The 12,400-nt window shown below is 47.1% G+C and overlaps 1 protein-coding gene across 7 annotated transcripts in view; it reads right to left on the bottom strand.

Annotated features, from left to right (window-relative positions):
* Nucleotides 1-12,400, bottom strand: part of PECAM1 (platelet and endothelial cell adhesion molecule 1) — a 74,364-nt gene that overhangs the window by 18,440 nt on the left and 43,524 nt on the right. For 4 of the 7 annotated variants that reach the window (XM_060645690.3, XM_078438284.2, XM_060645687.3 and 1 more), the window contains exons 8-13: nt 11,363-11,650; nt 10,529-10,636; nt 9,364-9,391; nt 8,541-8,617; nt 5,863-5,916; nt 4,338-4,400 (exon numbers count right to left, since the gene is read on the bottom strand). In XM_060645690.3, coding sequence (XP_060501673.1) covers nt 4,338-4,400; nt 5,863-5,916; nt 8,541-8,617; nt 9,364-9,391; nt 10,529-10,636; nt 11,363-11,650 — 618 coding nt within the window. Of the gene's footprint in view, nt 1-1,536; nt 1,612-4,337; nt 4,401-5,862; nt 5,917-8,540; nt 8,618-9,363; nt 9,392-10,528; nt 10,637-11,362; nt 11,651-12,400 lie in introns of all 7 variants that reach the window. The other 3 variants (XM_078438280.2, XM_078438282.2, XM_060645685.3) reach the window with 1 other exon arrangement.

Genomic DNA, 12,400 nt, shown 5'->3' on the forward strand with positions numbered 1-12,400 from the left:
CCACCATGCTCAGCGCCATGTGATTTTTCTTGGTGGCAGGTGGCTGGGGCATGTCCACGGACTCTAACTGCACCAAGATACCCTTGACTCCCTAGGCCCCAGGGATGCCCCCTGACCCTGAACGTACCCTTTCACCGCTGGCCCGGCCCTTTCTCTTTGCCCCATTCCTCCCCATCCTCCAAGTCTCAGGACAGGCTTTGCTTCCGCACTTGGGTACACATACCCTCACACACCTGCATACACCCCAACACATGCACCCCTTCTCAGGGCCCAGGGCAGTTGCTAGGTCCCCTGTGCTCCCACGGCAGTTTGGGGACACTTGTCCACAACCACACTGATGTTATTTGTCCCCACGACTGCCTGTCCCCTGATGGGCCCGGAGCTTCTCCAGGGGTCTGGTGCACCTCCCAGTCAATGCAGTTACCTGGAGGCACCTGTAAAGGTTTCACGAGATAGTGACGGCACCAGTCAATGAGTTTGCGGGTGCCTCTATCTCAGGTCCCCCGAGCCTCAGGAAGGCTTTGGCATAATCAGCTTGCTCCCTGAGGTTTTAGATTTTAGAACTGAAATCATGGTCATTCGTTAGACACTGAATGGCGGTGGTTCCCGTGCCAGGACCTGAACACCAGGAGGAAGCCTGAGGGGGTGTTTCAGACTCCAGCAGGTGAACTTGGGACATTTTGGGTGGCCAGGGCCTCGCACAAGTCTTCATATGGGCCCCCGCCCAGGGCACCAAACAGGAGTTGGTACTCACTAGTTGGTAGTCACTAGAGTGACTGAGATACCAGGTGCTCTCAGCTTAGAGAACGGACACCTGCCGTTCTCTAAGAGGCCAGCAGAGATGCTTATACCAGGCTCCCTCCGTGGCACCAGATTTGGGGGTGTAGAGGGAAGCTCCAGGGTTTCCCATATCTCCTGGGGAATCTCTCACATTCCCAAGGGATTCTGCTCAATGTCAGGCCCGGGGAAGTCACTCCTTCAGTATGATCCTGACACCTATTGTTTGCTGGGCAAGGTGGAAGCTGAAGCTGAAGCGGGAGGGAAAAGGCAAATCACACCTACACTGGAGCTTTCAGAAGCCCCAGGCCATGGGACAGACAATGCTGTGATAAGCAATATAGGTGCTCTGGGGTCTCTGCCAGCTCCTCCTCTGACCCCGCCCCACAATGGGAGTGGGGGCCACAGGGAAGGAATCGAGGGAGGGGGCTGGGTGGCCAACGTGGGGGCCTGGACACCCTTGTAAGCTCCACCGCCCCCCGGAACACAAGAGTTGCTGGTAGACCTCTCTGGCCACCTTGGGGACACGCTAACAGCCTCTGGACTCAAGAGTCATGCTTGACTCCCTTCCTCCTTATAACTGCAGATCAGCTTGTTGGTTTCCGTCCTTGGCTGAGCAGCTACACTTGCAGCTGCCCCAGCGGCTCCTCCCGCTGCCCCCCTGCTCTGCCCTTCCGTGATGGGCGGGAGCCCCCCCACCCCACCCCCGGCCGCTCGTCACCACCTCCCCTGCAATGCAGCTGCCTGCTAATGACTAACCCAGGCCAGCAGGCTGTTTGTCTCTGCTGTCAGGGATGTTTCCGGATGGTGCTTTATTTTGGCTCCTGTTTTTCTCTGTTAACAGAGAAAGAGAAGTCTTCAACGTCATGGGGTTTTCCCAGCAATTAGCCTCACAGCAAACAAGCAACAAAACGGTTTAACGAGTTCCTTCCCACCCCGCTTCCATCCCCCGAGTGACTCCTTGGGCAACTGCCCAGTCAGAGTCAGAGCTGGACTGGGTTCCCAGCCCCTCCTCCACCCCAGCTGTAGAAGAGGGAGCTTTGAGGACAGGGAACTGGATTGGCCAAGACCAGATCAAGTTTACTCATCACTGGCCTTGAACCCACAGAGCCCTTTCCTCACCCACCCACTTCAGGACTGCCCTACCCTTGCTGTCCCTTAGCACCAACGAGGCTGGGTTCTGAAAGCTCAACTTGAATCTTCTAGAAACTCTCCATTTCCACCCACAAGGCACTCATTTTAGCTCTCCCGAGGCCCCCACAGCAGCCTGGGGAAAGGTAACCACTTGTCTGGCTACCTGCACACAGCTTGTCAAGAAAAGCTTCCCTCCTCACCCCGTCCTGGGACTTCTTTTCACTCGAAAGCCCCCTCTGCCCCCGACCTTCAAGCAAGAAAAAGAAAACCAGATACTCTAACATGGAAACATTTCCAAAAGAATGGAAAATGGATGCTTCTCCAAGGAGAAACCCTGCTTCCTTTCTCCATCAGCTACTTTAAATCCAAGGCCTCCCAGGCACTGGGCAGAGCACTCATGAAGCCACCTTGCCCTGAGCTGACTAGCAGCCCCGGAGGGGCAGGGCCTGGCCCTCTGTGAGGAGCTTCAGGACTGTCTGCTTGAGCTCCCAGTGGAGTTTGGAGGGTCAATGGGGACAGCAGAGTTTTTCTACACATCATCAAAACCCTGGGGCAGCCCTGCCCTCCTGTTATGGTTCCTCTTTCCTTCTGAGTCTGAAGTCCCCTTAAAGGGAAGTAAGCTGTTACTCACAGGACTGAGCCCAAGCGACAGACGGGCATGTGCATCAGGCGTTGGCAGGACCAGAGAAGGCTGGAGGGGAGCCCCCTTCCAGCCCCTGTAGCCAGAGCCAACCCATACTCAGTTCTGGGCACCAGAGCCCTGTGCTGTCTCCTCTTGGGCATCTCATACTTAACCCAGCTGAACCTGCTGTTCCTCCCCGTCTCAGACCTCATGACCATCCACACAGTTGTCCACTCACACAACCTGTAGTGATTCCGTCTCCCTGGTCCTTGCCATAAAATTCATCCAGTGTTGTGATGTCTCTAAAATAGATCTGGAACCCATCCACTGCCAGCACTTTGGCTCCGCCCCCATCCCTTGTTTCCCGGTGTTAACACACGGGCCTCTCTGTCTCCATCCCTGTCTGCTTTCAGTCTGTCCTCCGCACCAGCCACATGGAACCTGTCAATTTCCTGCTTAGAGGCGTCTAAAGGCCTTCTGCTCCACCGAGACTAGAATTGCAAAGGGAACCTCAGAGGCCCCGCGGGCTGCACGCGTACCTTTGCTACTTGGCACAGGGGTTGGTCCAACACCGCCCTTAACTTGCTAACAGGCAAACCACTTTACCATGAAATAAGGAAGAAGAGAATTTCAGGCCTGCCATGGCCCCCACCATTCCCAGGTCCAGTCCAGACTTGGAAGTGGGACGCCCTGTGTAGCGTTTGTGCAGATCGGGGAGTACCAACTCTAGGGGGCCATTCTGAATGCAGACTGTAGGGTCAGTGCCCCACTGTGCGGCGCACAGCCTAGGGGCCTTCGGGGACTGCCTTACCGAAAGATTCTGTGCACATAGCTGCTGACATGGTACCCAGAACCTAAGCAAGGGAAGAAAGAAAGAACCCCAAACTCTTCCCAAATCATGGAGCTAGAGGTAACAAAAGGATGCCCTTGCCATGTGGCTCTGGCTAATGCCTGGTCTGGCCCTCAGCTTGCCAGGCAGAATAGACACAGCAGTGGCCTCAGCCTCAGCAGGAAGGGGGGGGGGGTGCATGACAATAGCCCTAATGAGCTTCCCAGGAGGGGAGGAAGGCTTTGGAGAGCTCCTTTGAGCGCAGGGGCCTGTGGGAAAGCCAGGGTGGAGAGCTAGGAAGGTATGCATGGTTTTTTGTGGGACCAAAAGCAACTGAAATTGCTGTTCTAGCATTTGCTATGGACCAGCCCACTCTGAGTCAGTCTCAACCAGCACAGAACCAGAACTAGTGGCCTCCAGGCCAGCCCGCCCCTGAGAGAACCACACACATGAAAACAAAACCTGAAGTGTGAAACTAGTGCCACTGTTTACACAGCAGGGTACTCTGTACTTTCAAGAGCCTTTACCCAAGCGTGCCTTTAAAGAGCCAAGCCCTCACTACCTTCAAACGTGCATTTCATTTACACGAGCTCAGTGTGCAAGCAACTTTTTCAGGATGACGCTAGGTTTGGGCAAGGAACATACCTCTGGAGGAAAGTCCAAACGCCCAGGGGTAAGGCTGCCCTCAAAGTCTCTCACCAAACACATTTCTTAGCGCTTAATAGTTGCTCAATAAAACTTACTCATGGTTAGTAGTAGGTAAACAATAATTAATGAAATGTTACACCTCAGAAGCCTAGGGGGGGGGGGGTCACTGCTCTTGTCATAGGCACGTCTAACAGGCCTGTCTGCTGACCACCCCCCTTCTGACCGACTGAGGGGACCCTTGTCCCCGGGTCATAGCACACCTCACTCTGTTGTCTACACCCAAGCAGAGAGCAAAACATGGGGAATCGCTCCAGGGATGGTGTTTACCTTGGTAAGGCTCAGATGGGGTCACTTGCACCTCTGTGTATTCCACGTCCATGGTCAGAGGCTCTGCTCAAAAGAACCACAGCACCGGTGAGACAAAATCTCCTTGGGGAGCCTCAGCCTGCCTTAGAGATTTCCACTCAAATGATTATAACATTCCATATTTCGAGGAGGAAGCCAGACACAGGCCTAATGCCATTCTAAGTAGGTGAGAAATCTTGGGCTAGAGAAGACAGTCACAAGTCCTGCTTTCTCCAGGATGTGGAAAGGCCCTCCGGCCCAGGTCTCCATTGTTTCTACAGGGGAAGGATTTGTAAAAGCTCAGTAGACACAGAAAACAGCCAGTATCATCCATGGCAGCTAACTCTAGGAGCCTCCTCCACAGCCACAGGCATAGAAAGCTATCTCCAAGATGGAAAGGATCTCAGGAAATGGGGAACAGGGTCCCCCGCCTAAAAATGCTCTGACAGTATGAGCCACACGCATAGGAAAACAAGTTAATGAGAGCAGTTGGGCCACTAGAGTGAAATCCAGTAAATTAGTTTGTCTCAACTCAAAATTACATTATTGTTTTATTTTTGAAGCCTCAGAGTTGGGGTTTCTCGCCAGCACTGAAAACATCGATATGTGGTCAAGGACACAGGTGTTTACTTTTTGAGATTTTTTTTTTTTTTTTTTTTTTTTTAAGTAGGCTTCACATCCCGCTCAGAGTCTGAAATCATGACCCAGAGATCAAGACCTGAACTGAGATCAAGAGGCAGACTAACAAAGCCACCCAGGCAACCCTACTTCTTTAGATTTAGTTCCTGTGATAGAGCCCCGGGGTGGGGGGGAAGAATTTTGAGAAACGATTTACGATTTAGCCCAATCCTTCTGAGGTTTAACCGTAGCAGGGAATCTACTGTTAATTGTCTTTAAAAATTAGCAGCAATGCTAGTTTATTTTTTTTATAGTGTATGTTTTATTTTTATTAATATTGAGACACAAAATAATATTTTTAAGTTATGTATAAAATACATGGGACGCTTGGGTGGCTCAGTCGGTTGAGTGTCCAACGTCAGCTCAGGTCATGATCTCCTGATCCGTGAGTTCAAGCCCCGCGTCCTGTGTCTCCCTCTCTCTCTGTCCCTCCTCCACTCACACACACTCTCTCTGTCTCTCTCTCAAAAATAAATAAACATGAAAAATAACTAACTAAATAAAAATAAAAAACATCCCTGCTTCTACTATCCAAAAGAAAGGAGGTCCTCTACAATACTCAGTAACCCATTCTGAATCAGCCAGTTCCCTGTTAGGTATAACCCAGTTCTTTCCCACTAGAATTTTGGTTACTTTCCATTAAGGACACAAGATAGCATCTTTGGAGAAAGCAACCAGCCATCTCCATTTATACACAGTGGCCAGGGACAGGGTCACTGAGAGAGGTGGGGAAACATCCCCAGGCCTTAACAGTTTTAGCTCTTTCCCTAGGGGTCTTTTTTAACGTAAAGTTTCTAATGAAAAAAACTTTTTTAAATTAGATAATTACCTTTATTTTCATTTGCTGGTTTCATTGCATGGTTTCCAACATCTTCACTGTAACCTAGTTGAAAAATAACAATTAGGATGAATGGCAATGGAAATTCTAGCTCTCATATAATGTTTAAAAAACTTAGTGCCACAGGGCACCTGGGTAACTCAGTCAGTTAAGTGCTCAGGTTAAGCTCAGGTCATGATCTCGCAGTTTGTGAGTTTGAGCCCCACATGAGGATGGGTGGGGAGCTGGGAGCCTGGAGGCTGCTTTGGTTTCTGTGTCTAACCTCTCGCTCTGCCCCTCCCCAGCTCACACTCTTTCTCTCTCTCTCTCTCAAAAATAAACAAACATTAAAAAACAACAACAACAACAACTTAGTGCCACTAAGAAACGAAGTCAGGCCTAACTTCTTCAGTATAGCGGGCAACCAGCAGTGTATCTGATTCTGGATTCCCTTCTGGTCCCCCTTCAGCCCCATCCCGCCCACTGTGCGGTCTCTTTCTAACACCAGGAACACGCTTACCATCCCATGGGAGGAAAACTTCTGCCTATGGGTTGTTCAAAATTCAGAATTGTTCACGTTGAGCAACCTCATTAGAAATGAAGCTAAATTCCTTTTTTGTTTGTTTGTTTATTACTTCTGAGAGAGAGACAGAGTGTGAGTGGGGGAGGGGCAAAGAGAGAAGGAGACAGAGAATCAGAAGCAGGTTCCAGGCTCTGAGCTGTCAGCCCAGAGCCAGGTGCAGGGCTCGAACTCACAGATCAGCAGATTGCGACCCGAGCCGAAGTCCAACGCTTAAGCGACTGAGCCACCCGGGGGCCCTGAGGTTAAGCTTAATTCTAAAGGAAGGGGTCCATAACCAGAAACTAGCAAACTCGCCTGCTCCAACCGGAGGACTGAATGCATGAGAACACGGTTTAAAAAATTACGGTACCTTCAGGCTGCCACCTCAGTGGGTAAAAAAATTTTTTAACATTTTTAAAAATCAAGTTATTCTTTATTAAAAATAATTCTCAGGGTACCTGGGTGGCTCAGTCGGTTGGGTGTCTGACTCTTAATTTCAGCTCAAGTCATGATCTCACAGTTTGTGAGTTCAAGCCCCGCACAGGGCTCCACGCGGACAGTGCAGAACCTGCTTGGGATTCTCTCTCTCCCTCCCTCTCCCCTGCTTACATGCTCTCTCAAGAATAAAAACATAATAATAATTCTTACGGATGTTATAAATAATACTTCTGAAGAACATATGAGTTTCCATTATGTATTAAAACTAATTACTTATTGTGATTATTAAAATATTTTATAAAGTGAAATCATCCATGGAGAGACAATATAAGAATTAGAGTATTTCTTGCATTTTGGAAATTTGGGGGAAAATCCTATTTTAATATACCTCTTAGCATTTAATTTAAAGTGTCTATGTATTTAGGTGTAAATAGTATAAATCACCAAAAGAACCCCCCCCTTAAACCACAAAAAGGTATTTTCTCTATAACACTGGATTACTTTTTACTAAATATTCACCAAATGTTTCTATATGTAGTTTCTTAAATGATATATTTGCCCATTTCTCTCTTTATTGGCCCATTACTTTTGCTATTGCAAATGTTTTATTCACTGTCTAGTAAGGATTGTCTCACATTTTGTGCTTTCTTTAGTTCCTGTTCTATTTGATGGCCTTCAGGAATACAGTTTCCCAGCTTCTTCCATTTATTTGTTTGTTTGTTTGATTATTAATTAGTAGGTTCCACGTCCCATGTGGGGCTTGAACTCATGACCCTGAGGTTAAGAGTTGCATGCTCTACGATTGAGCCAACCAGGCCGTTTTATTGACTTTTTAAAGGTTTGATTTGGTACTATAAGAATTGCTCAATTCTTAAAACATGTTTCTCAAGTATGCCCTGTAAAAGGCATATCCTACCTAAAATTCTCATTCTTGTGAAACACTTACACAATTAGAAAAGAACATGAGCATTCTATTCTCAGACCTGCTGATAAAGAAAACTGCCCCCAACGTGGTCTGGGACAGGATGTCTTGCGTGATGTAATTATACCACCCCTCTGGGAAGTGGCTGGCACCCTTCTTCAAAGGCTTGAGCAATTTTCTCCTAGACTTAATGGGATTAAGAACTCCAGGGATTGGCTCCCCACCCTACTGAGCTTACTTTCAAGCTTTCACTCAGCCTCTAAGTATGCATTCCTTTATTGTAACATTTTTTTTTTTAATGCCTCCACTATCAGAGAAATACTTTAATTAATTGTGGCAAAGTTTGAAAGGAAACTGTCTTGTGCTTGTAATAAACAATTTCATCCGAGAAGATGTTTTACCAGTGCCCAATTTGGTAACTGGTCTCTTCTCTAACAAAAGGATAATGATTATACTTGGGCACTGTTCAAAGTTTTGGAAGATAACCCAGGATGGGTATCCACGGCATTACAATTATTCTCCACATTCCCTGGGATGTTTAGAAGGTGGTAAAATTAGGATAAAATGTTCTGCCTGTCTTCCGAAGTTTTTGGTTTATTTATCAACTCACCCTTCCATGACTGATTGGATTAAGTGCCCCTGCTTGAGGACAGGGCTTCCCTTCCAACTTGAACCCCATTACCTACATATTCTGCTTCTAAGACCAGTAGGGGAGTGTGTAGCCAGCTGGGGAAAACGCTTAGCAACTAGGGGAAACCAAGACCGTACCGTAATGTCTGTTGGCTTCGGTATCGGGATCTGACAACATCTTCTCATTGCTGGAGTTCAGAAGTGGCGCTGCTGGCCTTAAAATGAAATTTAAAAAGTAAAGAATAGATGACTTTTTTTTGGCTCTAACTTCAAACTAATAAAATAACCAAGGAAAGATCATGAGAAAACCAGGAAGAGTTTTCTTTTTCTTTTCTTCTTTAAAGAGTTTTCTGCAGTTACAAAAACTTTACCCTCTCCTGTGGAAAGCTAACATTGTTTTCAGCTCTAAGATTATTTGACAAAACCTTTTTGCCGTTAAAAGAAATGTCAGGGCCAAGGGAACCTGAACTGCAGGCAGCCTTTATCAGGCGAATCCCACCCCTCTGAGTTCTTCAGCCTGTGCTACTGTTTTTCTCCAGAACCATCAGAGCTATCATTTCCATACTTTTGGATTTGAGGTTTCAAAAACAGTAAAATGATTACAACCATGTTTTTTTTTAGGCCAACTCTATTTTACCAAGAAAGTAAATTCTAAAAATTCCCTCTACCGTCAGTATAATTTCATAAGGAAAAGGGGATTTGACAGGTAAGAGTGTCGGAAGGACATGGCCTCAGAATAAGGCCATTCTTTCCCAGGGAAGGGCGATTGGCAATCTTCCACGGAGACAAACACACACGTACACACACACACACACACACACGCACGCACACCTCCACTACTCACACCTAAGACCTTATTTTTCTGAGTTTCCCAAGAAAAAATTCCTGATGACCAGAATTTCCCTACAGTTTCCACATGTCTACAGAGCCACCCACGTCTCTTCCAAATACGCATACTGACCTGGCCATCTCCACTGGCGTCTGCTTGGCTTTAAAAGAGAAAGAGAAAATCCAAAGTCAGTATAAAATATCCATGTCCATACCAGATAGGAACACTCATCTTGGCCATATTTGACTTTCTTGAAGGCTGAATACCCATAAAAAGAGAAAAGAAAGCCAAATTTCTTCCTGCCTTTAAAAGGGAAGAAAATAAACACATAAACAAAGTAGGTCTTTTCTTGCTCTTATACTGAGAGATTTCACATCATTTCCTTCAGGAATCTGACATTTTGACTGTTTTAGCCAGGAGCGATTTTCCTTAGTGGAATGTGATCGAGATGAAGATAATGATAAAGGAACCAGATAAGGCAGATATACAGGCAATTATCGCTTTGATTCAAGAAGATTTCAGAAAGTAAAAGTGACGTCAATCCTTCTGCTTTTAATTCCAAGCCGGCCTGAGACCAAGGCCAGGGTCAACCTTAGGAAGGGGTTGGTTCTGGAGCCTGTCTTCCCAGAAGGGTGGCAACTTTCTTGCTCCAGAAAAAGCCCAGGGCCCCACCTCATCCATCTGCCCGACCCATCCCAGGTAGTAGCCTTACTCCACAAACATTTTTGCGAAATTTACTGGGACTGTGCCCTTTTCCTTGAGTTCAGGCTAGCTGACTCTGATTTCTGAGGGTCAGTGGGTGATCCTGGCTTCCCTTCCGTGCATGGTTAACCTCAAGCACAGGGTAGAAATCATGGCACAAGTGGCAGATTAATTGGGAGGCATTCAGTGTGTGTGTGTTGGGGGGGGGGTGGGGGGCGCGTGTCTCCATGTCTCCATAGAACTCACAACCCACTCTACCAACTGCAGGACTAGGTGTGGCCAAATCCACAGAAACAGCTTCTTCTGATCACATGTAGATGCAATCTTCGAGATTCATCTTTTCTGGGTTGTCCAACTAGAAGAACCATTGCGTTCACGTGTGCCTAGCTAAATCCAAGGGGCAATAAAAGCTTTGTAGCTCAAATCTTTGGTTATCAAGGTGACCCCCCCCCCCACCCAAGGAGAAAAACAATTGTCTCCTCAGTTCCCGCTGGGGCAGAGTACCAGCTGTCCATGAAGCTGAAGCATTTCACATCCATGGCCAGTTTCCTGGCCAGGGCGACCTGCCAGAATGCAGTGAAAGAATTGTACTTACCCTTGGCTTTCTTCAGAAAACAGCATCTGGCTCCAAGTATCAAGGTGGCAATTATCACTCCGATGACAACCACGGCAATAAGTCCTTTCTTCCATGGGGCAAGAAAGACTAGAAATGAAGAAAGAAACACACACGCACACACACACACACACACGTGCACGCACACACACACGCACACACACGCACACACAGGTTTTTGCTCTGTCAGCAAGAAATAATATCAAATTTAAGCAACAAATAAGACTGAATTTTATAGTCCTTGTATCCAGCATCTTACATGAGCATCTACCTCCAAAGGACTCTTGTGTTCATAGCTGGTGCAGAAATGTTGTTTTTTGTTTTTTGGGTTGGTTTTTTTTTTTTTTTTTTTTTTTTTGGTTTGTTTTTTGCTACAGCTATGGTCTTAAAGGACCATTGGACTGAAGTAGATTACTTTTTGGGGGTCTATTCATCCCTTCTCCTTCACTAGGAAGCCACCTCTACCCACATTGGTGGGTTCCTGAAACTATGTCCCTTCTGCATGACCCAATCCTCTTGGCCACAGGTGGTCCATGGGTGGACATTTGACCCAAGACAGGCCAGTTGATATCTCTCTACCAAGAATTTGGAGTTACGATTATATGAGAAATTTCTAATTTTTATAATAACCAATTCTCTTCTATATTTAATTTGGGTGCATGTCTGTCACTTGCAATAAAAGAACCTTGAGAACATTGGTCTCTCAACCCTCAGTGAAATGAGCTAAACAGCCACCCATTTCCTCTTACAAGGGGTGAGACTTTGGCTTTGCTCTTGGAAACCACACTATATCTCACTGTTGAGATCCTGACTCACCTCTGACTGTCAGTATGTTGCTTTGGGGATTGCTTTTAACAAGGTTGGCTCTGTTGAAGGCTGTGCAGTAATATTGTCCCTCATGTTCCTTGCTAGCCTTCTCCTTGTGCCACATGGCGTAGGTATCATTTGAGATGATCTGGTAGAAGGGACTGCCCTCCTTTTCTCTGTAAAACCTGTAGGTGATGGGACCAGAGGCATCATTCACGGAGCACCGAAGCACAACCTCCTTCCCAGACTCCACCTCTTCATTCAGCAGGATAGTGAGCTTGACCTCATCCACGGGGGCTGAAAGGCAGAGAAAGGGACAGCACTGAGAACAGGGGGGTCACAAGAGAATGAACATGACACAGCACTGCCCATGGCTGTCCTGCTGCTGCACTGTGACCAAGACTGGGATCCTTTTACTCAGTTCATTCCCACCACCCTCCCTGCCCCATCAATCCCACATTCTTCAGAGCCTCTCCTCCCCCTTAGCCCATAAGGGCAGCAACTGATGCCTCCTGTCCCCACGTGTTTTTTAAACACAAGATGCTATGGACACGTCCCCTCACTCCACACTTAGCCTGAAGATATGATTAACCTCTGTGTCCTGTTGATTTTTATTCTGTGTGAGTGTGTATGAGAGAGAGAGAGAGAGAGAGAGAGATTTCACTCCCTGTGTATACAAAGATGCATGGCATTTCCAGATCTTATGAACGAATAATCTTGATCCACCACCTTTAGTTATTCTTGGTTTTCTCCTTTTCCTTTTATAGATGTTCTAAACCAATCATTCTCACTTCCTCGTTTTCCCACATTCTCGCTACTCCTGACATCTGACTTTCAGTCCTCTGCTTCGGAAACTGCCCTCTATCTCTGGTTTTGAAGAAACCCCAAAGGTCACCAATCCCCTGACTATCCCATCCCTGAGTCTCCAGCAGATTAAATCCAGCCTTTCATAGGCTCCCATCTAACCTTCCCACCTGTGGCCTCAACTGCTACCCAGCTTCTTCTGGGGCTTCGATGATGTCTCACTGCCCAGATTCTCTTACCTTC

This window comes from Panthera onca, chromosome E1 (assembly GCF_046562875.1).
Source record: "Panthera onca isolate mPanOnc1 chromosome E1, mPanOnc1 haplotype 2, whole genome shotgun sequence".
NCBI classification, from domain to species: Eukaryota; Metazoa; Chordata; class Mammalia; order Carnivora; family Felidae; genus Panthera; species Panthera onca.